A 26747-nucleotide genomic window follows, 5' to 3' on the forward strand; every position below is an offset into this window, starting at 1 on the left:
TTTAGGACTACTTTTTTTTACATTTCTTATAGTGACCTATAATAATTTTTTACCTTTTGCTCTAAGCTGAAAAACAGATTTCACAACATGTGTCAGCGATAATAAACCTATTACTGATCCTGATTATTGCATTATACTCAGCCCAATTTGCATGCATGCACTAACTTTTCTAGGCCAAATTCTGTCAACTAAAAAGCAAAGTGTTTGAGCCAAAATAGCTTTAAATTAACTAAAAGCTTTCCCTTGCTGACTGGATATGGAACTGTGATTGTGTTAGCATGCAAGTCCATGGCAGTTCTCTATTAATGCTGGTGCTCTAAAACGCTGGGGGGAAAAAATCAATAGAAAATGTTACTACAAGTGCATCTGTCAATAAAGAAATCCTTTACTTGCAAGAAGGTAAGCTGTGAGGGTAAAATAAATTCCATCTGGCAGACCTATTTAGTTTCTATAGACAATATACGTTACGCAACAAGTCATTTCTCTAGCAAGGGGCACTTGTAGATCTGTCAGCGCCACATCACCAGTAAAACAAACTAATGGCCATATATGGAAGCACTTCCTGCCTGTAATGACCTGTTGCAGCCAACTCTTACTGTTATAGATTACAAACAACCCATTCATAAAATCGAAAGAGCCGCCTGCTTTCACTTCATGGGTCAGCGCTGGGGGAGGGGCATGGCAAACAAAAAGTACCTCCTGATGGAAGAAAACAACTGAATGGGAGACAGGTTGGATTAGAGATCCTTTGTGATGTATTTACACTGCAGGCTTCAAATATGCAATACCTGTTGAAACTCTCAGTCCTCGCAGAATCCCTCTTATTTATAGGTGTCTCTTTACAGTTTAGGAGTGCAGCTCCTGTTGTGTTTGCGTGCCGAGCTTCTTATCCCCAAACAATCCAGGCTCAATGAAATATAGGTTTTATGACATAGGAGTGACAATAGTGGAAACATATGTGGAAGGAGTGCATGCTTCTTTCCTGCACTCCTTTATAGCATGCGCAGGATGGAAAAATGCTGCAGAAAGTGCAATCTCAGTCAACTCAGTCACTAGCATACCCAGCAATGAGGAAATCTCCAAAAGGCGATGCCTCCAAAAGGCGATGCCTCAAAAAGGCAAAGGACTCACATCACCCAGGACCAGCCCGCTTCTCATTACTACCTACCATCAGAGAGGAGGTACAGGAGCCTGAAGAGACACACTCAACATTTCCAAACATTTCCTTCCCTTCCAATATCAGATTTCTGAATGGACAACAAACCAACCCATGAACACGACCGCGCTATTTTTTGCTCTCTTTTAGCACTACTTATTTAATTTATATAATTATTAAATATATTAAATATTACACATTTTAAAAATATTTTATTTCTTATTGTAATTTAATAGTTTTTTAATGTATTGCTATCTACTGCTACCGCAAAACAACAGACTTCTTGACATATGACAGTGATATTAAACTTCATTCTGAATTATTCTTTCGTTCAAATTTCCCAAATAGTTTTGATTTCTTTCTCCACCCAAGCCTGCACCACACCTGCCAGATCGCATGGTTGTGTGTATACAGAAGGAACTTTGGTAGTGTGGCTGCCAGGAAATGTTTGCTCTGTGGCACCCAATCCTTTATTCGGCATTTGCTGAAGAGAGACTTCCATATCAGCACATAATCAGTGATTAAATGTGAGAAGAAATGTACTCACGGCTTTCACAGTGATAATCCGGCACAAACTGCTCATCGCTGTCTGGCACCTGAGCTGGAGGAATATGGAGGGAGGAAAATTTTAGAATTTTGAATGCACGACGGCTGCTTTCCATTGTAAAAGTACTATCTAGGTAGCAAGAAGTTACAAGATCTTCATTCAGTACAACTATTGTATTGTACTGGGCTCTCGACTTAAGTGTCAGTACTGGATAGGTCATTATGATGGGGTATTTGGGAATGATGATGATCCACATTAAGCCAGATCTTGCCCTTTGATCAGTACTTGCACATGCACCTTTTAACAAGGGCCTCCAGTGATAATGAGAGAATTGACTCCCACAGCCTTTAACTCATAATGTTCACAGAACCTTGATGATATAGAGGGATTGCCCTGGAGGTTCTTTGCCTTTTTTATTTTAAGTTATTTATTCACAGGATGCGGATCTGCTTCTATTGTCCACCCCTGATTGCTCCCAAACTGGGGAGAAAGTTAAAAAAAAACAAAGCACGTTAATGGGTCTGGGGCCACGTATTGGCCAGCGTGGCCAATGTCATTCCCAGAGGTTATTAGTGAACCAGCTTTCTGTAGTTTCACAGTCACCATTGGTACTGCTTTACTATTTCACATATACCAAGGTACAGTGAAAAGCTAGTCCTGCACACTGTTTCCACAGATCAAATCATTACACAGTGCACCGAGCTAGAATGAGTTAAAACAATAATAATGCAGAATAAGTTGTAAAATCTACTGAAACATTGCAGCTCTGGTAAACGATAAAGTGAAAGATCTTAACAAGGTAGACTGCGAGGCCAAGAGTTTATCTTATTATACCTCTTACAATAGCTTAAAAAAAAACTACATTAAATTACTTGAATTTAAATACTCCAGCTGCTATGATAGGAATGCAATGCTTCTCATTTGGTGGAGACCTCTGGAATATTGTCCAGATTCTTTACACATGGTGCTCCCTAAACTCAGGTCTATAAGGACCAGCAAGATAAAAGTTAGTGCATTCATTCACTAAGTACTGTAACTGAAAAATAGATCCCTTAAGCTGTTTAAAAGAATCCATTTTACCTTTCCAACTAGACTGAGCATCAATAAAACCAAAATTTTATGACTTTCACAATACAAGCTACGTCTGTGATTGATCTTTTCAAACAAAATGAATGGGTACAGGTCTCTGGGGTGTTTGTTGGGTTGCTGCCTGACAGTACAATAAGCCTTATACACTCAAACAAGGTAGTACTCAACTAACGGTTACAGAGAGACCATTCATCACTAGACCAATGTATATAGCAAGCAAGTTGGGAAGGATTTTGCACCATTCCTCATTACAGCTTACTAATGACATTGATAGTAGCAATTCAATATGGAATTGAATATACTCTCGTAACCAAATGGAGCTGAAACTATCCAGAATTCAAAACTTATTTCTCTGCTGTTGTAGTAAGCCAGTGGAATACTTAAAAGGAGAACTGCAATTATTTTTTTTACTCCATCACACACTGTTACAAGACCATAGGAGTAGATTTAGGTCACTTGAACCATCGGGTCTGCTCTGCCATTCCACCGTGGCTGATTTATTATCCCTCTTAACCCCATTCTCCTGCCTGCTCCCCGTAACCTTGGAATCCTTGACTGATCGAGAACCCATCAACTGCAGCTTTAAATGTATCTAATGACTTGGCTTCCACAGCCATCTGTGGCAATTAATTCCACAGATTCACTACCCTTTGGCTAAAGAAATTGCCCCTCATCTCTGTTCTAAAAGGATATCCTTCCATTCAGAGGCTTTGTCCTCTGATCCTAGACTTTCTCCACTATAAGAAACATCCTCTCCTCATCCACTTTAATCTATGCATTTCGACATTTGATGGGTTTCAATCAGATCACCCCCTCATTCTTCTAAACTCCAGTGATCACAGACCCAGAGTCATACATTTACCCTTTCATTCTCAACATTATTCTCATGAACCTCCTCTGGACACTCTCCAATGCCAGTACATCTTTTTTTTTAAGATAAGGGGCCCAAAACTGCTCACAATACTCCGTGCGGTCTGACAAATGCCTTATAAAGTCTCAGCATTACCTCCTTGCCTTTATATTCTAGTCCTCTCAAAATTCATGCAAGCATCATATTTCCTTTCCTTAACACTGACTCAACCTGCAAGTTAACCCTTTGGGAATCCTGCACACTGGCTCAGTGATCACTGTTTGTAAATTTTTTTTGTGTGCCATACTCTGCCAGAGCCTTGGCGACCACTTATTTTTTCCAAGTTCTGGAAAAACTTATTTTGGAGGAAAGATTCCATGAGTGGTCCCCCACGTCCTTCTCACAGCGCAGTGTTCTTTTTACGAGGCCGAGTTGCAAGCTCGACACTCAACCCAATGGATACTCAATTGAAAGCGTGTCCGGGAGCGGCCCGACTGGATTCGAACTCGTGAACCTTCGCTCCAGAGTCTGACGCTGATGTCACTGCGCCACCAGCCGGACACATGCATACTGCAAAATTATTACTAGAAATGATAGCATAAGAAATTGTTTTCTAATATATAAAATATTTAACTTAGTGACTTGTGTTAATATTTGGTCAATTGTGGCATTTTCCAGCCACACGTAACCCAAGTAATGACAAACCAAACTTTTAACATTCTACAAAGACTCCAGATCCTTCTCATGCACTGCTCCAAGTCAATGTGCCATCCAGAGACACATTGAAAAAGCATGGTTGCACATGGCAAGGGTACTTAATACACCTTGCATTTTAATTAAAACTTGCCATCAAACTTTGAAGTCTTATTATTCAATAATGGCAGTAAAAATAATGATGGAACATTACAAAACTCATGATCTTAGTGGGGCATGCAATAGAGAACATATCAGTCCACTGCCTGCAATATTCCACACATAGGAATGAGCTCTGTGCTTTCCCTAATTTATGAAATGCTGTGTTAGATGGAACAGATTTAAACTCGTTGAGAAAACAAGGTGCTCAAATCATTGAATAATAAATAAAATATTTTGCCAATGACAATTACACAATTTTAAATAAGAGAAAATCTGCAGATGCTGGAAATCCAGCTCCAGAGTTCCTCCAGCATTGTGTGGGTGTTGCACACAATTTTAAGGTCAGCTGCAGTTATTTTCTCTTCAAGTAGTAATCTACTTCTACTGGCTGATCTTCAAGCTTTTCTTATGTGGAATAATATAACTTGGCTCTAAGTAATACACTAATAATATTGATAAGCATTTAAAATCTCAGTCGCCACATGGGAAATACTTGAACAATTATAGATAGCCTTCTCACTTTTACTAAATATTCATCTATTAATCCATGGTTACAAAATCAAAATTACTCTATCATGAAATATAAAGCAATATGAAAATTGAAATAATGTGCACAACAAACAAATGAGGAAAAACAGAAAACAATTTGACAAATAAATCATACCAGCCTGTGAAAATAAAAAAGTTGAAAAGAGACTCCGAAATGGGAGAAGAGAAATGAAGACATTTTTAATTCTAAAATTCTGAATGAAAGACTGATAATGACAAGATGCAGAATAAATCTATCAGCAAAGACAGATCAAGGGTGAAATAGACTCCAAATATGTTCTCTGAACCCAAAAGATCCTTTATGCCTCTCCAGTATTTCCTGTTTTTAATGAAAATTAAAGTCATTACACAGAGCACAATTAAATGAGATATTGAGAGGTATAACTCTAATCAGAAGTCAAACACCGAAAAAATACCACACGAAATGAATCAGGCTCTAACTCCAGATTAAACAGTACACTTTTACCCATGCAGAGCTGCAAACACTGGCTCTTGCTGCAATATATCTCCTCGCGTGCAGGCAGATCGTTAGAGCATCACCCATTCTCTGTCTAACAGAATGACCAGTTTGACCAGGGAGGGCAAATCTGAACCCCAATCTTCACCTGTCACACACAAGCACACATTCTAGCCAGGAGTTTGAGGACAGATCAACTTTCTTCCTACCTGGGCAGTGAGGCCATCCGTCCTCAAAATTCACAGAACAGGACACTGTGGAGATCATTTGGATTTCTGGGCCCATTCTGACTGTTGGAAGCCCTACCCACTTAGTCCCAGTCTCCAGACCTTCCCTCATTGGTGTCTCTTTTTCATTGTAAATTACAATTCAGCACCAATTTGGACAATTTAATCCACGCCCACAATTTTTTTTTCTTTCTAAAACGACTTTTCCTTTGGCTAGGAAAATCAATAGGCTTGGCAATACTACTGGAGAAACACTACACCTTATTTTCAATCAATAACAAAGGGCACACAAGCACGAATTAACAATTAATTCAAGACAACCCAAATCAAGATGTAGAATTCATTACAAATTTACAGTGAAAGAGTTGCAAATGAGGTGAGCTGTTGACCCTCAATTCTGATTAAAATTAAACTAAAATACATGAAGATGGACAACTTATTTTGAAAAGGATGTGAGTTACTTAAATCAGAAAGGTTAATTTCATGGGCTGCTTGAACACATATTTTACATAGCTCTTGATTTTGTTGCTGTTATCAGATTACAATCCAGACAAAGGATTAAGAAGAGAAGATACTTCTCCTTTAAGCACCCAACCTTTCAGGACTTTCCAAACAGCGTTGGGGCGAACCGAATCATCCCATCTTTTGCACAATCATACACTTAATACATAAATGGACTGGTCCAACGATTTCAGAAATTCTCTGCAATTTATTTGCAGAGAAATCAAATTATGGAGACAATGTGTCTAAACACTGTCGTGCGTGCTATCAGACAATGGACTCAATTTGAGTCGCTTTTTTTTTGCGCAGAAGAGTAGCCAGTCATTCTTTAATCTCCTATCCTGAAAAGAAGTCCTCTACAAAAGCTTTATTAGCCGTAAACCAGTGCATGTGTTTTGAAATTTCTTGGTTATAAAAATTTGGCACCGTAAAAGTCAATATCAGAAGAGGATAAAAACTAAAATGTCGCGAGTTGCCAGGTTCACTTGGTTCAAGATTCTGGTCAGCTAAGAGAGTGGACCTAAAAAAACTCAGTTGCAACTATCAAAATATGCTGGTGGGTTGCAACGAGCACGGCGGCCGAAGAATCGAGCCCCGCCGATGTTTGAAGAGATTAAGAGGTGTCATTAACTGAACTATTAACCTTTGGCGATTAATGGACGGGGGAAGGGAACAAAAATGAATAGTGAAACAAAGAAAGAATAATTACAACGAAAAGATCCCCACATCGCGAACTGAAGGATTATATACAAAAATATTTTTGAACTCACCTTCAGCAAGCCATGCTTCTTGAAGTTGACTTAAATCCTGGAAAAGATCTGAAAAGGAAATAAATTTCTAAATGTAAAAAAAGTGGAGATTTGATTAAAAGTGAAGCTTTCGCAATGTAGATTTAATATTTTATTTAAGATATATGAAAAGCCTAATATTGTTACCTTCTGTGTCTGGTGTTAATTCTTTGGCGATGTACCTCCTCTTCCTGGCAATCACAGCCCGTTCCAATGTCCCAGGATCGTGCGCTTTCTACAGTGAGATTTTTCAAGGAGCATTTAGAATCACAATCAGAACCAAGTTTAATATCGCCGGCATATGTCGTGAATTTGTTGTTTATCAGCTGCAGTCAACTTTACCTGTCAGTCTGATTCAATCATGCCATTCATGGAGTCAAACTGTTGATATCACACCCCCCCCCCACCTTCCCGCCGTCTATTTCTTTTGATTTTTGTTAATTTCACGTCCTTAGTTGTCATTTTAATAACATCATTGCAAACAAATTTTGTTTCATTAATACACTCAATCACCAACACGCACGCATTCAGCGAGAGCATGCAACTCAAAGCAAACTTTCTTTTAACCTATTCGGATTTTTTTGGCGTTAGTGTTTTTCAAAGTTTGACAGAAACCCGAAATTTCGTGGAATGGCCATACTCACATTTGGAAACGTGTAAGGCACTTGCTGATCCAAATAACCGTCCATCCTGTGTTCCATTGTTAACCGTTTATGAGCATTTAGACGGGATTTAACAACAAGAAGCTTCGATCAGCCTGTGGAGACCGGGTGGGGGTTGGGGAACTGGAGGGGAGAAAGATCATGAATGAACGAGCGAGGCATGCATAAATAATAAGCTTCATTCACAAAAAAAAGTCGAAGAGACAGCCCACGGGCAATGAACGGCTGCTCTCCCAGAGAAGCAAACTCTTAAAGCAAGGATGTGCCCATGTTAAGGCGGAGTTGTCCCACTAAAATACAGCCTTTTTCCTTTCCGTTTCACTTGAAGATGAGATGAACACAGTCGCTGATTTTGGTTTAATTGGTGGAAGTGGTGAGTTTGCCGAAGATACTAATCTCGAGCTGAAAAATCTACCATTGTTGCCGTTGTTTGGAAGTATATTTAATAGAGGCTTTGTTAACATTAGTACCTAGTTAACATCCGTGAAATGTATCAGAGTGAATTTACAGTGTTAAAACATGCTGCAGTTTGTCCAGAGGAAGCAGTCTTAATCCAAATCATGGAGAAGATCGCGGGTTCAAACCCCAGTCCAGACAATGCAGAATGTAATCCAAGCTGGCACATCCTGCAGTAAACGACCGCCAGGAACACTTGCATAGTGGTTCTGAGACTGATTGTGCTGACTAGTCTACCGTGGCATTACAGAAATGTTCAATGTAATATTAATTATGTTATAATGTAATATGAGGCTATCTTCAACAGGTGATGTCTCAGAAAAGCAGCATCCATCACCCATGACATGCCCTCTTCTCATTGCCACAGTTAGAGAGGAGGTACAGGAGCCTGAAGGCACACACTCAACGTTTTAGGAATAGCTTCTTCCTGTCTGCCAGCAGATTTTTAAACACACAATGAACCCGTGAACACTACCTCGCTACTTTTTGCTCTCTTTATTAAATTATTAAACTATTGAATTATTGCAAAAACCCCTCTGACATTCTTTTACAGAAATAAATGACTTCTTGCTCTTTCTTCCCCATACGTAACCAATAAATGTATGTTACAAAATAACAAGGATATATGTGCTTCAGAAGTGGTGACATATTTTAGGATTCCCCGTGGATGTGAAAGCTGCTATATAAATGTAAGTTAATTTACTTGTGTTAACACCTCTGGTATGCACAGCACAATTTGAAATATTAACTCTTTACAAGACTGGCTGACAATCAGCAGCATTTTCTGTCTGTGTCCTGGAACCTAAAATAAGCCCCTGTTCATCTCATTTGACTGGCTTTTAAATTTGGGAATTTAACAAACTGTCTGTGATTTATTTCAGAGTCAGAAAGTGCTTTGTTTAGAAGGATAGTCCTTCATTTCAGAATATCTTCTGCAAAAGCCTGTGTATAGAAAAAGCTTAAACTCAGTTAAGTTATTGTTAGTGGGTCAGGCAAATGATAAAAGACTCCAATAAAAGCACAATCAAAACAAAGGATTCAGGTAATAATGGAATAAAGGCACAAACATACAAGTACCTTCAATAAGAATAAAATTAAATATATAGAAGATTGGCTTTTTAATCTCTTTATTTAACCCCCTGGGATAAGATTTTATGGCACTTTCTTTAAGTAATAAACTATTTTATACCATACATAAGGATTGACTAACAGTGTTTACTTCTGGTTGTTATTTTTGATATAGGGTCTTTCCTTGACTTAGTTACACAATACTTTGTGACACAATCTACACACATTACAACTGGTCACAAATTTTGAAAGTTAGAAACATAGAAAACCTACAGCACAATGCAGGCCCTTCAGCCCACAAAGCTGTGCCAAACAGTTCTTTCTTCTTGCAGCAATAAATTTATATCTCAGAGTTAATTATATGATTTGTACTATAATGTCCATTTCCTGATGACAGACTTTGATTATTACTCACTCATGCATCACCACACACAAGGCAGAAATTTTCAGTATTTAGCCCACCAAACCATTTCATGATGCATACAGCAACATCCACAATGAGTACATTATTAGATAGCAAACTAGAAGATTATCAACATGTGGTATTAAAAGACCATTTAACATGTAGTATATTCTTCTCACAATATACAAAAACCACAGCAAACTGCCAGGTCAGCTGAAAGGGTCACTGGCAGCAGCCTACCAACACTGCAGGACTTGTATGTGTCCAGGACAAAGAAGTGGAAATGATTGTGGACACTACCCACTTTGCAAACTGCCTTTTCCAAAAGCTCCATTCAGAAAGTGCTATCGGGCTATTAAAACAAATACTTCACACAGTATTGAAGGTTTCTTCTCCAAGGCAGTTAATCTGAACAAACATTCTAGTCAGCCCCACCCCACCCACCTCTATCTATTATCCCTATCACTGCACTGTAAACACTTTAAACCACTTTGTATAATGCTGTTTACATTGTAAATACATGTGGGTATTTATGTACATTTTATTCCATATCCGTACTTTAATCTCTAACTTTATAGTTTATATAATTCTTTATTCTTTATGATTGTTGAATGTTGTTTATTGTTGTATGTCGCACCAACACACCACAGCACATTCGTAATACATGCAAATGTATAAGGTGAGTAAAGTTGATCCCTGAACGTTAATATTATATGTATTTAATCCAAATAAAAGTATTAATAAATAGGAGTAATGCAATCCACTTATCTATGTGACTAAATAGCAGATATGGGTGAGTGCGTCAACAGCAGTAAGAGGTGGTTTTAGAATAAAATTATTAATATCTAAGGATTTAATTAATTTGAAAGATGTTTTTTATCAATGTGAAATAACTTTAGTTGACTATGTGAACTATTTTGCAGCCTTTATGAAAGATGAAATACATTAGTACCTCCAGATGCCCTTACTTTGATGAAGTGCTCTTGATGGCACATTTTAGCATACAGTAAGTAACTCTACTCACTGAATGTAGAGAATATTAGAGCTTCTGTTCAAATGCCTCAGTCGGCATCATTGACATGTCACACAAAAATGCCATCAAATGCCATTAATTATTATGTGCAAGTTGTGCAACTATTATTGATCTTCAAATCTTTGACTAGCTGATACACACTTGCTTTGTGACTTGCTTCTGTAAAATAAACAGGGTGATCTATTATGAGAAACAGATTAGAAATAAGACACATTAAAAATGCTGTAGCTGACTACCTTAGTCAAAATGTTGAGAATTAAGTTTGAAACAGTTCCAAAATCATTAATCAAAGATACAAGATGTCTGATTATGAAATACCTATTTAAATTTCAGTCATCCAGACAACTTTGAAATTGCAAGAAGTTCAAAGAAAAAGAAGAAAGAAAGAAATAATGAGATATATAGTCTGAGTTACACTACAGATGTTCATTGACAGTGGCTGTGTGTTCAACTGCCACATTTAAGAGAAATTTGGACAAATACATGGATGGGAAGGGTATGGAGGGCAATGGTCTGGGTGCAGGTCAATGGGATTAGATCAGGCATGGGCAAACTACGGCCCGTGGGCCATATGCGGCCCGTTAAGCTTTTTAATCCGGCCCGCAGAACTTGATGAAATTATATTAATAAACCTTGTTAACATTTTTTCCCCGCAATTCTGGCATTTTCCCAATAGATGACGCACTCTATATACATTGACCTTTGTTGAGGTGCAGCGTATTACTCCACATTTGCGCTTTACTTTGTGACCTTGTGGCGACCCATTTCCTGGCACATCTGAACCGGCTCACAATTAGCCAGCGTTCCGGCTAAGAGAGATAGCCTGCGGGGATTTGCGAGCACAGAGCTCCGCATACCGGCACGCTCTCACTGTTCTGTCATTGTGCAGGTCGTTGTTGAGTTTTGGCACAGGGGACAATTGAATAAGAAGGAGCAGGACAAGTAGACCTGCATCTCCTACCGTTTTTGAAATAAAGACAGTCAGGAGGAGAGTGATGATGATAATATCTTGAAGGATAACAGAATTTTCAGTGCTTTAAAATAATAACTGTTACTATTTAAAAAAGCTGTATTTTATTCATTTAATTTTCAGTGTTTTAAAAGTCATTTCAATAAATAGCTAAATACCATGGGACTTCAAGGACAGATATTTTGTTGTAATGCATTTGTTCATTTTCAATTGAAATTAAAGCACATGTTTTCTACATATCCCATGATATTTTATTTTCTCTTATGAGGTGTATTACCAAAACACTCCGTCCATCTGCTCCTGGTCCGGCCCCCCTGTCAAATTTTAGAACCCTTTGTGGCCCTCAAGTCAAAAAGTTTGCCCACCCCTGGATTAGACAGAATAGCAGTTTGACTCAAGACTGTATAGGCCGGGGGTCGGCAACCTGCGGCTCCCGAGCCATTTGTGGCTCTTTCACCTCTGTGCTGCGGCTCCCTGTGGCTTTGGGAAATAATTGGTCAGTATTTAATTAAAATGTATTTTATGTTAGTTTGTTAGCTTTTGAAATGTAATTATGGTGATCTTGTACAACCTAAGTGTAGCGACACATTTCCTGCCACATCCGAAACGGCTCACAATTAGCCAGCATTCCGGCTAAGGGAGATAGCCTACGGGGGTTTGTGAGTACGCGTCTTTTGCAGCATCTGCGTCCATGGGGGCTGGGTTGAGGGAGGCTTAAAAGCAAGGCTGTTTAGTTTGAATAAAGCTATCTTTGACTGCAGTTTACTGACACCGCTACAACGTGTTTTTATCGCTGGCTGTCCAGACGGAAGGTGCTGAAACGCTTTGTCGCGTGTCTGGAAGAAGTGAAAACTTTCCTGGGCAGCAAAGGGCTCACCTTTCCTGAGCTGGAACAGCCAGAGTGGCTGGAAAAGCTACACTTCATGGTAGACATGACAGCGCACCTGAACACGCTGAACACAGCTCTTCAGGGGAAAGGACGTACAGCCCTGCACATGTTGGAGGATGTTTTGGCATTCGAGCGCAAGTTGACAGTGCTTGCCAGAGATTTACAGAAAGGCACTTTGTCTCACTTCCCCAATTTGAGAGAGTTCAAACAAGGTCACGACATGATAATTTCGGAGTATTTACATTCTGCAATCATCGCAATGCAAACATCGTTTGGGAAACGCTTCTGTGAGTTCAGAGAGGAAAAAAACACATTATCCTTCCCGGTCACTCCCTTAAGCATCGATCCTTCCCTACTGAATACGACTGCATTGGCAGGTGTGAGTCAACCTGATCTTGAGATGGAACTGGCCGACATAGCCGACAAAGACATATGGGTGTCCAAGTTTAGACGCTTGACAGCAGACCTTGAAGATGTTGCCCGTCAGAAGGCCGTTCTTGCTCAGAAACACAAATGGAGTGATATTGAAAACCTCACAGATGACAGCTTGCGATCCTGTGTAAAGATGAAGGTGACATCATACAGCCCTGATGTGCAGACGCTGTGCGCTGAGGTCCAGGAGCAGAAATCCCATTAACCAAGTATGATAAATATTTTAATTGCCTATTATTTTACTTATATTCATATTTTTTCATTGTTCAGTGAAATAGTCCTTTCATTTTTCAGGATGACAGCTGGCTGACGTTATTTTTGGTTTGCTGCTGGCGGAAAATTTAAGTTCGGCGTTTTTCATAAATACAAGAAGGACTCAAATAGACATTGAATATTTTACTTAAAAGTAACTTTCAACCCAACGTCTTTTTTTCGGAGTTCAAAATGTTTTTGTTGCATGCAGGAATGTAATTTCTTTTTCTCTGCAGGAGTTCATCAATTTCATAAATGCAACACATTATAGTTTGTTTATACATAGCATAAAGGCAAAAAAAACGTTGTATGCAGTGTTATTTCATTTTAAATGTCAAACGGGTTTTGCGGCTCCCAGTGTTTTCTTTTCTGTGGGAAACGGGACCAAGTGGCTCTTTCAGTGGTAAAGGTTGCTGACCCCTGGTATAGGCCAAAGGGCCTGATTCTATGTTGTTATGCTTTACGGCTTTAAAACATGCCATTTTCTGTAATTCATTCAGATTAAACAAGTTAATCCTTTCATTATATGCACATTTTACGTGCAAAAAACACGGGCAAATTTTTATAGGATTATATTGGAAAGATGTCATTCTCATTGACATATTGGAATGGGAGGTGGAATTGACATGGGTGCCCTTCCTTCCCCTTTTTATTTCTTCCATGGCCTTCTGTCTCTTCCACCAATCAACTTCCTAACTCTTTGCTTCATGCCTCCCCCTCCAAGTTTCACCTTTCGCCTTTTTTTCTCCAGTCCTTCCAAAGGCTTTTGGCCCAAAATGTTGACTGTGCCTTTTGCCCCCATACGTGCTGCCTGGCCTGCTGAGTTCCTCCAGCATTTTGTGTATGCTGCTCAGAAAACTTAAAATAGTCTCCACAAAAATCCCTTCACCATTTTCAACTCCTGTGTAACAATGACCAACAAAGTAATTGGGCTTTTAAACCAGATAGCTAAATCAATGTAGCATTTCACATCAAATGATATTCAAAATGCCTCCAGTATTCAAGGGGAATACTCAGGGCCAAAGAGCAGTTCAGGTAGGAACCATGAATCTGTTCCCTTGCCACAAGGGAATGAAGTATGAGGAAAGACTATCAGATTGAGATGTTTTTACCCTGAGAAGTAAGAAAGACATAAGATAAAAATAGATCAGTTTTAAAATAAATAAATAAATAAATATATAAGGGTAAGGAAACATTAAAGTTTAAGCTAATATAATGGAGAAAATAAGGATCTTCCTTACAAAATTGGCTTGAGAAGTGTGACTTTGGGCAAGTAAGGGAGGTGAAAACTGAAATTTGGATGCTCTTGTCAAATATACGGTCCTTATACCTTATCCAAATATACGGTCTTTCTGGAAATATAAATCATGTTTGGTTAAGTGGCTTTCCTTCTTCACATTTCTTGTGATTTTGTTACGCAGAAATGGAATGTGCAATGGCACTGCTAAACATGCAAGTAATCAAAAAATCCCTTGTGGAATGATTGTTCTCCCAAAGGAAATCTATTACCATTGATTCCAATCTGGTGCCACAGTGCAGGAATGGCTTTGGTCTGGTGCCAGGATTTGTGTTTGATAATCTCACCAGGAAACAGGAATCACCAGAATAGTGATGTGACCTTTTTCCTCATTGCAATAGGTCCTTGGAAATTATGTAACTGCATTCTGAGGTCTGTTTTCTGTAATTATAACCTATCTGCTGGAGTAAACCCTAACAAAGAGAGACTGGTTACAACCAGTTATTTGAATATAAACGAAGCAAGTCTCTCAACTGTCCCAGGGATTGTCATGTGCAGAGAAAAATGTGACATAAAATTTCCTCTGGCCAGTTCCATCTAATTCTTTCATGGTAGGTGAAACTTGACAATGGAGACCACATAAAAAGCAGTCAAGTAAATGTCAATTCCATGACACATTGCTCAAACAAATACACTGTTTAAATACCCTGAAACTTCCATTGTTTGTGCTCTGATTATCTATTCTCCCGACAATGTTTCCAGTTATTTGTATGACAGAGCCTTCCTGAAAATTTTACCTGCTTGCATAACTAACCAACACTCACACCCCACTGCCTGAGAACAACCAGTTTCAATCTCTGAAAGACTGAATTCAGTTATGTAAACACAAGAGATGCTGGAAATCCTGAGTTATGTACACAAAGTGCTGGAGGAACTCAACAGGTCAGGCAGCATTTATGGAAATAAATAAACAGTCATTGCAGTTTATGTAATTTGTACTGTATCTATCTTCAGTATGGTCAAAATCACAGACTTCTGTGATTCATCAGCTTCCATTACTACAGGGAGGAGTCTCATTTATTATGGTAAATACATTTATAGCTACCCTAATGTAATTGATGTCCCAGGATACTGCTCAATCCTATAACTTAGTATTACATTTTTATTTTTAATGACTTCTCTTGCTCATTTTAAATGTTATAATGTGAGTATATAAATAAAAAAATGTTCAAGAGATTTACTTTCAATAAAGATGAATGATAATCTTCGATGGTTTCAGGTGAAGTAAAGCCCTGAACTACTTGATCTCATTTTCATCATTGACTCCCTACATTATAGAGCCACTTCTGATAATCATCACTCTTCCAAGCAACTCTTTCAAACTATTTATACCTTCAATATAAAGAATATTTCTTGGCTGGTTTTCTTAAAGCTGCCGGCCACGACTTCATATTTATGACCTTCTACCTTCCTGCCATGTTACATGTAAAAATATTAACACAAGAGATTCTACAAATGCTGCAAATCCAGAGTAACACACCCAAAATCCTGGAGGAACTCAGCAGGTCAGGCAGCATCTACGGAAAGGGATAAAGAGTCGAAGTCTCGGGCCTCTGTGGATAGATGTGAGGTTATCCACTTTGGTGGCAAGAACAGGAAGGCAGATTACTATCTAAATGGAGTCAAGTTAGGAAAAGGGGAAGTACAACAAGATCTAGGTCTTCTTGTACATCAGTCAATGAAAGCAAGCATGCTGGTACAGCAGGCAGTGAAGAAGGCTAATGGCATGCTGGCTTTTATAACAAGAGGAATTGAGTATAGGAGTAAAGAGGTCCTTCTGCAGCTGTACAGGGCCCTGGTGAGACCACACCTGGAGTATTGTGTGCAGTTTTGGTCTCCAAATTTGAGGAAGGACATTCTTGCTATTGAGGGAGTGCAGCGTAGGTTCACAAGGTTAATTCCTGGAATGGCGGGACTGTCATATGTTGAAAGATCGGAGCGACTGGGCTTGTATACGTTGGAATTTAGAAGGATGAGAGGGGATCTGATTGAAACATATAGGATTATTAAGGGATTGGACACACTGGAGGCAGGAAGCATGTTCCCACTGATGGGTGAGTCCAGAACTAGAGGCCACAGTTTAAGAATAAGGGGTAGGCCATTTAGAACAGAGATATGGAAAAACTTTTTCACCCAGAGAGTGGTGGATATGTGGAATGCTCTGCCCCAGAAGGCAGTGGAGGCCAAGTCTCTGGATGCATTCAAGAGAGAGTTAGATAGAGCTCTTATAGATAGCGGGGTCAAGGGATATGGGGAGAGGGCAGGAACAGGGTACTGATTGTGTGTGATCAGCCATGATCACAGTGAATGGTGGTGCTGGTGAGAAGGGCCGAATGGCCTACTCCTGCACCTACTGTCTATTGTCTGTTGCCTAGAGGCCTGATAAAAGTTGACCTCTCAACCAGAAATGTTGACTCTTTTTGTTCATTTTCACAGGTGCTGCCAGAACTGCTGAGTTCCTCCAGCATTTGTGCCTGTTACTATATAAAAATATTACTTGGAATGTAGATTGTATTGTCCAGAGACATCTCTCTTCTTTTAACAAATATTTTAAAGTACATTTGTCTAAAATATGACTGCTAAGTGTGATAATAGCTATTTTGGATCATTGTGCCTTCCTCTGGAAGCTTGCCTAGGACTTCCTGCCATGGGTCTCACTTGATGCAATTTAAATGAATCATGGCATTTCCTGTACAATGTTTCTTTGGACCAGTACAAGGGCAACTAGCCAGTGTTCATCCAAGAGCTACCTTTCATGGTCATTCCTAAGACAATGATGTTTTCCAAATGATCTCCGGTATGGAGCTGTCTCTATAGGGTAAATACCATATTTACTTTTTTTTGCCTCCATTCCCATTGTTGATTGCACATGATTGGTTGATTAAAGCATGCAGACATGGTCAAGAGGTTCAGTTGTTGTTCAGAACAAACATCAAAATGGAGAAGAAATATGATTTAAGTGACTTTGACTGTGGAATGATTGTTGGTTTCAGGCAGGGTGGTTTGACTATCTTGGAAATTGCTGATCTCCTGGGATTTCCACACGCAAGTCTCTAGAGTTTACAGAAAATGGTGCAAAACAAATATACAGTGAGTGGCAGTTCTGTGGGCAGAACCATCCTGTTAATGAGTGAGGTTAGAGGAGAATGGTCAGACTGGTTCAATTTGACAGGAAAGTGACAGTAACTCAAGTAACCACGTGTTACAACAGTGGTGCGCAGAAGAGCATCTCTGAATGCACAACACATTGAACCTTGAAGTGAATGGTCTACAGCAGCAGAAGCCCATGAACATACACTCAGTGGCCACTTTATTAGGTACAGCAGGCTCCTAATAAAGTACCACTGAGTATAATTACAAGCCTTTGCTTTTACATCATCCTTGTTTATTTCTTGCACGAAAACCAAACATTTGCCAAACTGTTGCGTAGAATTCAATTTTAACAAAAATAAAATTGGTCTGGTTAGTCAGTGTAGGTTATCTTTCTCCAACAAATTACAAATGAAAAACACTTCCTCCATCATCCAGCAAACACAATGAGTCAGCTATCTGGCACAGTGAGTAACTGAACCCCAAAGGCCAGGATAGGTTCCATTTCAGTCTCAGGTCTATGCTGCAATGCAACAAGAGGGATTTTACTATTGGCTTTTTGGTCACCCAGCTAGGGAGATATAATACACCAAGGCTGCCACTACACAATACACATCTGTTCATAATATTGAGAGAGAACAGGGTCAGGCATGGATTTGGTTTTTGTGAATGAATAGTTTTCACTTGAGTGAGACAATAAAATCACAGGGAGACACAACATGGAAATGACTCTTTGGCCTACTGAGTCCATGTCAACCATCAAGTGCCCATTTACACTAATCCTACATTAATACCATTTTGTTTTATTCCTTCAACAACCCCAGTTTCGACCACTCACCACACACTGGGGACATTTTACAGAGGGGAATTAACCTACGAATCTATATATCTTTGGGATAATGGGAGGAAATCCATATAGTCACAGGGAAAACATTCAAACGCCACATTTTCTGAAGTCATAATGCAAGCATTCCATTGCATACTGGTGTGTGGGAAGGACTGTTATGATAACAGATTAAAATAATGAAAGATTGTATATAGACAAGGCAGCTGATATGAGTATTAGTCTGTGTTTACATCAGGTGTCAGTTGAAGGTGCTTGGTTGTTCGTTGAGAAAAAAACAGTACTGATATCTCCAATAAATAGCTCAGAACTTCTTCAAGGCTCAATATGACACTATGCTTCCAAGACTTATTTCAAATGAAAAAGATTAAATACAAAAAAAAAGTCTTTACAACACAAAATGTACAATAGCTTTTATTATAGCTGACACATTTTCATCCTCTGAAGTTAGCAGCAAAGCGTCAACAACTTTTCCTGCAAAATGGTAATGTTAATGTATTTTTGGTGGTTAACCCATTCATAGCCACAAGTGTAGCTAGAAATTCTAGCATGGGTTAATACAGCACAGGAATTACACCCACTGGCATTGGGTGCACCTGGGCAGGTATTGAGCATTTGTTCAAAAGACATGCACTGCTTGCCACTGAGCAATCCCCTGGGGCACCCCAATGAAGGCCAGGCTCTCCTGCTGGGTGACTTACCTCCAAGAGTCCAATCTCAGATCCCAATCATTTCTGACTCTCCTCCCTACTCCTTCTCTTCAAACCCAAACCTAGCCCAGTCCCACAAAAAAAACGATCAGTCAAATTTCCTGAATTCTGCAAACCAAACTTGAAATGAACAATGTCATAAATAAAATAAAACCCCACTGTTTGAGTACATTTTCAATCATGTAGCACTGAAATAAACAGCACAATGTAATTTGATTCTCTGACTACCATATTTGAACATAGCATATTCAGAAACCAGGTTCACAAATGCATTTCCTATCTCATCTTTACACCTAAAGAAATATTTTCTCTTTTAATTTACACACACCATGGCTCAGTCACAGGTCATAAAGATTATAGACATAATGAAACTATAAACAACTTGGTTGCCGGTGCAGCTGTGTGATTCATCCCATGAAATCTAGATCTAGAGACGTCAAACACTCTACCCACATTCCCAATTATTGTAGATAAAGGGCTTTCATGCATTATGTTCTTGTGTTAATATTTTCAAAATATCTAAAACGGTCAGCAACTTATGAAAATGTGGGCAGTGTTGATCATTTTAAACACAGCTTCCCCCCCCCCCCGCCCCCTTCTTTAAATAGTCAGACTTATTCTATATATGTTATATAGGTTGCTGGGATTTTTTGTTTAAATGAGCACTGGTTAACGATCTAAAACTACTGATCACTAATTCAGATTTTGTGAATATCCATCTTTCCACAAAAAACATCAGAAACATTGGCAAAAATAAATATTTTGTCAGCACGAAGGAAAATAGAGCAAATGATTTCTCACATTAGAACATGGGTAATAGTCAGCGGCCAAATGGGGCACTGAATTACAAGAATGAAAAGGCCGAAAGTTTGTACTACTTTCTGGTTAATAAAATTTAGTTAATACAATATCAACAATGTTTGGAGAAGTGAAGATCCTTTGTAATCTCTTTACCATTTTATTCAAATACTTACACTGACAAAGTATTTAAAATATCTTTAAATATCATAAAATGATTTCCATAATTTAATTCAAATGAAACAATCAAAAGAAACTTTTTGGATGACTATTAGCAAGATTTTCAAACTATTCCCCTCAAAAAAATAAAAATACTTATTGCAGTACCAGACAACACATTTATATCAGCTCTTTCCTGATCTTTTATTTTTCTCATATTAATCTGAAAATAATTTACACTTAATAAATTTATAGATGAAGCCTAAAAGTATTTAACTACCAAGAAAAGAATTTTAAAGAGAAGGCAGTTTGAAATTTTTGGCTTCTCCCTGATAAAAACATGAAAAAAAATGGAAGACCTATTGAGAAATGATAAGGGTACTTTATCACAAAATTGCATGTCAGCAATTAATGCCAACTTGACAGAAATTGTACTTGTCACTGAGAGAAATTGCACTTGATTCATTTTGGTTTAAGAATGCTGTAGCAGGGACACCACAGATTGATCCTGTTTGTGGGATCCACTGAAGTGAAGTGGGAGAGAAATCTCATTAGAATGCAAAGGTGTTTGCCATTGAACGAAAGAAAACCCAGCATCAAGGAAATGTTCAAAAGGCAATCCCAGAATGTCTATTATTACAGAGTTAGTTAGAGACCAAAAGTTGACAAGATATTTTAAGAACAAAAAATTCCAATTTAGCTAAACATTGATAAAAATTTAAAAAACTAAATCAAAATTTTAAAATAAATGTAGAAGTCAGTCTTTATCCATTGTCAAATAAGATGAGATGTGGATATCTGTGTGAAATCAGCAAAGGGCATATGAAATCTTTCATTCTGCAATGCCAATGAACTCTTGCATCCTTTCCACCCATGGTGTACAGAACAAAACCCTCCCCATTGTAGATTTCACAAAGTTTCCACTCAGATGTACAGTACTGTCCTCCTTACTTTATGCAATCAGTACAGTCTCACGTGGGTGTGATTTCTCCAAGGTTGCACAAGTAGAACATGTATTGTTTCCTATAGACTTTAAAAGAGGTCTGGTATGTGGTGAAGATTTAAGTTCCCTAACCTTACTCAAAACCTAGCAGCGTGCTCAGAACTCTGCTTTGATTTAACACATCAAGGAAGGAGCTACGAGTGAAAAAAAGACAAGAACGTTAACATGGACTGACAAAATGTGTGCACAAGGACATTGTATCACATTAGAAATTTCCATTAGCCTTTAAAAAACATTTCCTAATGTAGTTCCAATGTAGAAAGGAGAAATAAAGATATTTGTCCGTGCAGACCACTTTCAACTCCAAACAGGAAGGAAGTTTGGGGATTTTTAAAAATTCAACGGCTTTGTAGATTGGAGAGATTGGAGGGATTGGAGGGATTCCATCTCATTTCATGTCACTTGACAACATGTTTATTTATTTGCAGAGCGTGAATTTTTCATTTTTTCAAAAAAAATTGGTTTCCGTTTGGAGTTTTGCTTATATTCATACTGAGAATGATATAAATTGTCAGCAGTTCAAATTATTAATAATCCTGTAGATTTAAAGTAATCACAATGGGTAAATTCATTATTGAGAGAGACCTTGAGTTACGAAGATTAAAAAAGAACCAAAATGTAATTACTCCTTACACTGAGTGGGTTGATCTCAGTGAATGAAGGCGTTAAACTGACCTCAGCACTCATGAACTAGTAAGGACAGAAATACAGCCGAAGCTTTTCCTCTTGTTGCTAGTGAGTGCTTCCCGTTGCTGAGGGTATTAAGCTGTCTGCACAACCGGTTGGGTCAACAGGTACTCATTGTTTAAGAGCGTAGAGAAAGGTTCATTGGTAAGCGCTGCCAGAGAACTGCTGTCCCGTCTGCGCACACCAGCAGCCTCAGAAAGACAGTGAAAGTATCTTACTTTAAGTGCGTTAACTTGCATTTAGCGAACATATTTACCATAGGAAACATTCACTTAATCGATATTATTGAGGTAGATTACAATCAACCAAACTATGCACTGTTGTTGTGTATGCCCAACTTTGCCATATTTAAATGTTTTAACATCCGTGCACGTTCTTCTCCTTTCTCTAGTCTAGTAACACAATAAGGACTGTGATGGATTTTGCGTTGCAAGATTGGTGAGAGCACAGTGGCATTTGGCACGGGGCACTGTTGGCAATTAGCATTCTATAGAGAGAGCAATTTCTGTTTAGAAACGAGACAACCAGCTAGCATCATAGGGTGGACCATTTATTGGCTGGGAAGGGATTAGCAGAAAGATTGCACTGTTAAAGGAAAACTAGAAAAGCATAATAGTTAAAGTCAGAGTAAAAAAAATCAGCGGGGTTATCACTGTTCCTTGCTGTTCACCACAACCTGCTGCACGAAGATGCATTGATTTTGGTGGGTGCTGATGTACAGAACTGCCAAGTTGTATGTGAAGGTCAGAGTGAAGAGGCCTGACCAGAGTTTTACTGGTCTCAGCTAACTAAGATAGATAGATAGAAAGAAAGATAAAAAGGTATGGACGGAAGAGAGACGGCAGATGCTGGAAATCTTGAGCAACACACGCAAAATGCTGGAGGAACTCAGCAGATCAGGCAGCATTTATGGCGAGAAATAAAGATTTGACGTTTCGGGCCGAGACCCTTTATCGGGATCCTGTGTGTTGTTCTAGATGTCCTGCATCTCTTGCGTTCAGTACTTTGCGTTTGTGCTCTAGACAGACATGGAGGTGGAGAAAGAGAGAGAGAAAAAGGGAAGAATGTAATGATAAAAACCAGCAATACAAAAAAGTAACACATTTCCATTTCTACTACCAAATAATTTAGCAGTTTGAGCCCGGGTGCTAAATTGTGGCATCGTCGTTCAAAGTAATTATCAAGGACTAATTGGCACCCAACCACCTTCTCCAGTGAAAGAGGTAGGTATGTAAGACATTACTCCCACTTGGTGCTAACATCAGCGCTTATAACTACGCCAACAAAGACACGAGTAAAGCTTTTACGGGACTTAAGCTGCACTTTCAGGATTCTTTTAAAGAAACTGCTTATGTTACTAAAGACAAGGATGTTTAAGATTCCTCTGGGACCACGACCAGAATCACTCTGTTTTCACATCATCATAGTGCACTTGCCATCAGTAGATTTACAGGCCCATGTTTTCTGAACACGACATTTGTCTACGAAAAGTGTAATTATAGTTAAAGCCTGTTTTAAATAACCGTTAAGAGATTTCACTGAAGTGCGAAATTTTAAATTCTCTGTTCTCCTTTTAGTTATCTTTCTGGATTCCAACACACTCGGGTCTCTCTAAACAAAACAGCTCCAGAGAGACAGTCGAATGTCAGACAGAAAAAGGAAGAGAGATGTGCTCTGACTGCACAAAAGCATAGCATATCTACAAAGCTTTAAGGGTTTAAAAAAACCTTCAGGCCCTCTGACGGTGAAAGAAAAGTAATAAACAAGATTGGAAGTACAGTTGTTACTAAACAGTTTTTTAAGTCGGAACACAGCTGTATAATATGAAAAGTTATAATAATTTATATTTTAAAGTGATTGAATACAATCTGCTGTCGATATTTCCCATCTGCACGAGTCTAGAAATGAAATCCCTGCAAGATCGTAATCAAATTCACTGGAACATATGAATGTTATGTTATCTAGTAAGAAAACAACAGCTATACAGTTCCTTCATTGAAAAATGTACTTGAAGGTTCCTTTGTGATGTCGATAAAGTAAAATAACACTTTATTCATAGGATTTTCCTAAAGATCCATTTATACTTAGTGCGAAAGAAATGCTTTTGTAAACGGAAGGTGGATTAGGCGACAAATCACAATTGGAAATCATATATTACTACTTCGAGAGTTTTTATACTGTTGTTAACCATTGGCTAAACGTGAGTCGCATTTCTTAAATACAGAAAATATTGGTAAAATTCAGAGTAAAGGGAACTAAAGGTAAAAAATACTTTTGTTTAAAAAAAATTGCCCGGAACACGTCTTTATTTTTTATGCGCGGTTTTTCCCTAAGTAGAGTTCTGGGACAGTGTAGCTTCAAGTGCTCCCAGTGTCGTTTATGTTGAACAGTTCATGTTTGGTCGGATCAGACTAATAAAACAAAGCAGATCATCGCGTGATAAGCATCAAACCGTGAGGGGGGAGGAGGGTGCTTAACTGCTGCAATAAGAAATTAAACTTCATCAAAACTATGATCTCACCTGATTTATGGAAATGGTTTGACTAATACAACATAAATCCCCGGAATCGGCAAGCTGCATATGTAAAGTTTTCCTTTAATAATTCTGTGCAGCCGACTTCAGTGAAGGTTTCAAAAGACTTGTTTTTCTTGCTTCAGTCAGTTGTTTGCCCAAGGGATTCAGCGATTGGTTCATTTCCTCTTTCACGGGCTCAGATTTCTCTGTTTCTCTCCTCTGTTTTTTTAATGAATGACCGGCCTCAGTCAATGACATGACACGAATGGAGGGTCTAGCCTATGAGAGGTGAGAACCGAGGTGTTAAATTACCTGAAGGAGGGGCACCACCCCCGCCCCCAGATCTGGAACCAATCAAGTTCTAGGCTCTCTGTTCCATTCATAGTTTTGATCCTCTGCCATGGCCTCTCATTCACAAAAAAAACCTTCAAGGGGTCATTCATAAAATCTGGAAGCAGTGGAAGTGAGTATTTATTCAGGCAAAATATATTTAACTGTCTATTTTTTTTACGAAAGGCTTAACTGCGCTTTTTAAAATGACATTTTGCAAACAGAATCTTAATTCTAAATTGCTGAAGTTTATTTAATAAAAAGCAATCTATCAACAGGTATTCCAAGATAGCTAGCTGCATTGGACTTAACCTCAACATGCATGCACACTGGGGCACAGTTTACAGAGAAAATCTGGAGTTAATTTTGATTATATCTTGCTTGAAATTACACAGGGTGTGATGCATATGTACCAAACATGCACCAGAGTTGCATCATACAAACTTATCTCCTCCTCATTTTCCACTGTCACGACTTGAGTCAAAAGCAGTGGAACCATTAACCCTTTAAATCCTGCATAAACATTTGTGAAATGTGTGCTTTTGTTGTAACAATGAAGCACAATTCCTTCCAGTGGTGGAATATACTTACAAATCTTACTTGTATTGTGCCATGAAGGACTTGCAGTATGCTTTAACAGACTCCAGATTTGTAACATGCTCATCAAAGAGGTGGGAGATATTATTACTATTTATATTTTGAAGCAATAGATGCAACGGAATTGGTTTGAATGTGGTGAACAGGGAACCTCAGAGGAAATATTTATTGGGTTTAGGGATTAGAACTGTCCCCAATACAAGCATTAACTCTATAAACTCAAGAGATTCTGCAGATGCTGGAAATCTTAAGGAACACACACAAAGTGCAGGAGGAGCTCAGCAGGTCAGGCAGTACCCATGGTGGGGGGAATAAACCTTCGACATTTCGGCCTGAGACCTTTCATCAGGCCTGGAAAAGAAAGGGGAAGAAGCCAAAATAAGAAGGTGGGTGGGAGGAGAAGGAGTACAAGCTGGCAGGTGAAAGGTGAAACCTCTTCTCTCACCCCTTTGCTTCTCCCCACCTGCCCATCACATCCCTCCGGTACTCCTCCTCCTTCTGTTTCTTCCATCATTCACAGGCCTCTCCTACAAGATTCCTTCTTCTTCAGCCATTTGCCTCTTCATTCCCCCCCCCCACCCCCGGTTTCACCTATCCAGATGAAGGGTCTCACCCGAAATGTTGACCGCTTATTCCTCTCCATAGATGCTGCCTGTTCTACTGAGTTCCTCTAGCACTCAGAAAATGGCTTCCAATGGGACAATGTGAAGGTTGGTTATCCTGTGCACCTTTGACAGACCTGATCACATCCTCATTGCAGTTTTACACTGTATTTAAGCAGGGTGGGGCTCTCTTTGCTCAGCTCCATTCCAATTTACCTAATCATACCAAATCAATCAGCTGCAAAGTAATTTCTTCTTGCTTTCCCGCTACTGCTGCTGGTGCTGCCAAACATCTATCATATTAATTACATGTTGGCTCTTTGAAGAGCAGCCAAAACAGTGGCTTTCCCATAAGCACTCATTTGACTCTTTTGCCATTTAGCAAAACTTATTAACTAATTAACCTACCAGCCCCTGCCTTTGGAATGTAGGAGGTTAGAAGCTGACAGAAAATCACATGGTCCTGGGGACAGCATGCAAACTGCTCATAGTCTGAGGTCAGGATTCAACCCTCAGGCAGGAGCATGAACTGCCTTTCTCCGACCTCTCATCTGCATCATATGGCCTCCACTTCAACACTTCCGCCACTGCCAAGCCTCCAGCTCTCTTAATCAGCTGCAGTGCCAGGTGGCAAAGTGGCGGAACCCGTGAGTTGCTGCCTCGTGGGTCCAGTGAGACAGGCAGGTTCAATTCTCACCTCCAGAGCTGTGTGTGTAGACTTTCAAAAACTCCCTCTTCCCCCATGGGTTTCCACTGACTGCCCTGATTTCATTCCACTTGATGCACTGATGAAATGAAATGATCTTTATAACAAGCTTGCTGTACCTCAGTACATGTGACAATAATTTACCAATTTATAAATTTATTTCATAGGCTAATTGGCCAGCATAATTTGTTTGTACTGCTTCCGTGAGTATCTAAGAGTTCAGCA

The 26747-nt window shown here is 39.0% G+C and overlaps 1 protein-coding gene across 1 annotated transcript in view; it reads right to left on the reverse strand.

Annotated features, from left to right (window-relative positions):
- Positions 1-24513, reverse strand: part of etv4 (ETS variant transcription factor 4) — a 114843-nt gene extending 90330 nt beyond the window's left edge. Inside the window, exons 1-5 of the mRNA XM_059956531.1 lie at positions 24294-24513; positions 7664-7804; positions 7167-7254; positions 7002-7049; positions 1704-1757 (exon numbers count right to left, since the gene is read on the reverse strand). Coding sequence (XP_059812514.1) covers positions 1704-1757; positions 7002-7049; positions 7167-7254; positions 7664-7720 — 247 coding nt within the window. The 5' untranslated portion in view covers positions 7721-7804; positions 24294-24513. The remainder of the gene's footprint in view (positions 1-1703; positions 1758-7001; positions 7050-7166; positions 7255-7663; positions 7805-24293) is intronic.
- Between the last annotated feature and the right edge of the window lie 2234 nt (positions 24514-26747).

This window comes from Hypanus sabinus, chromosome X1 (genome assembly GCF_030144855.1).
Source record: "Hypanus sabinus isolate sHypSab1 chromosome X1, sHypSab1.hap1, whole genome shotgun sequence".
In the NCBI taxonomy this organism is placed as follows: Eukaryota; Metazoa; Chordata; class Chondrichthyes; order Myliobatiformes; family Dasyatidae; genus Hypanus; species Hypanus sabinus.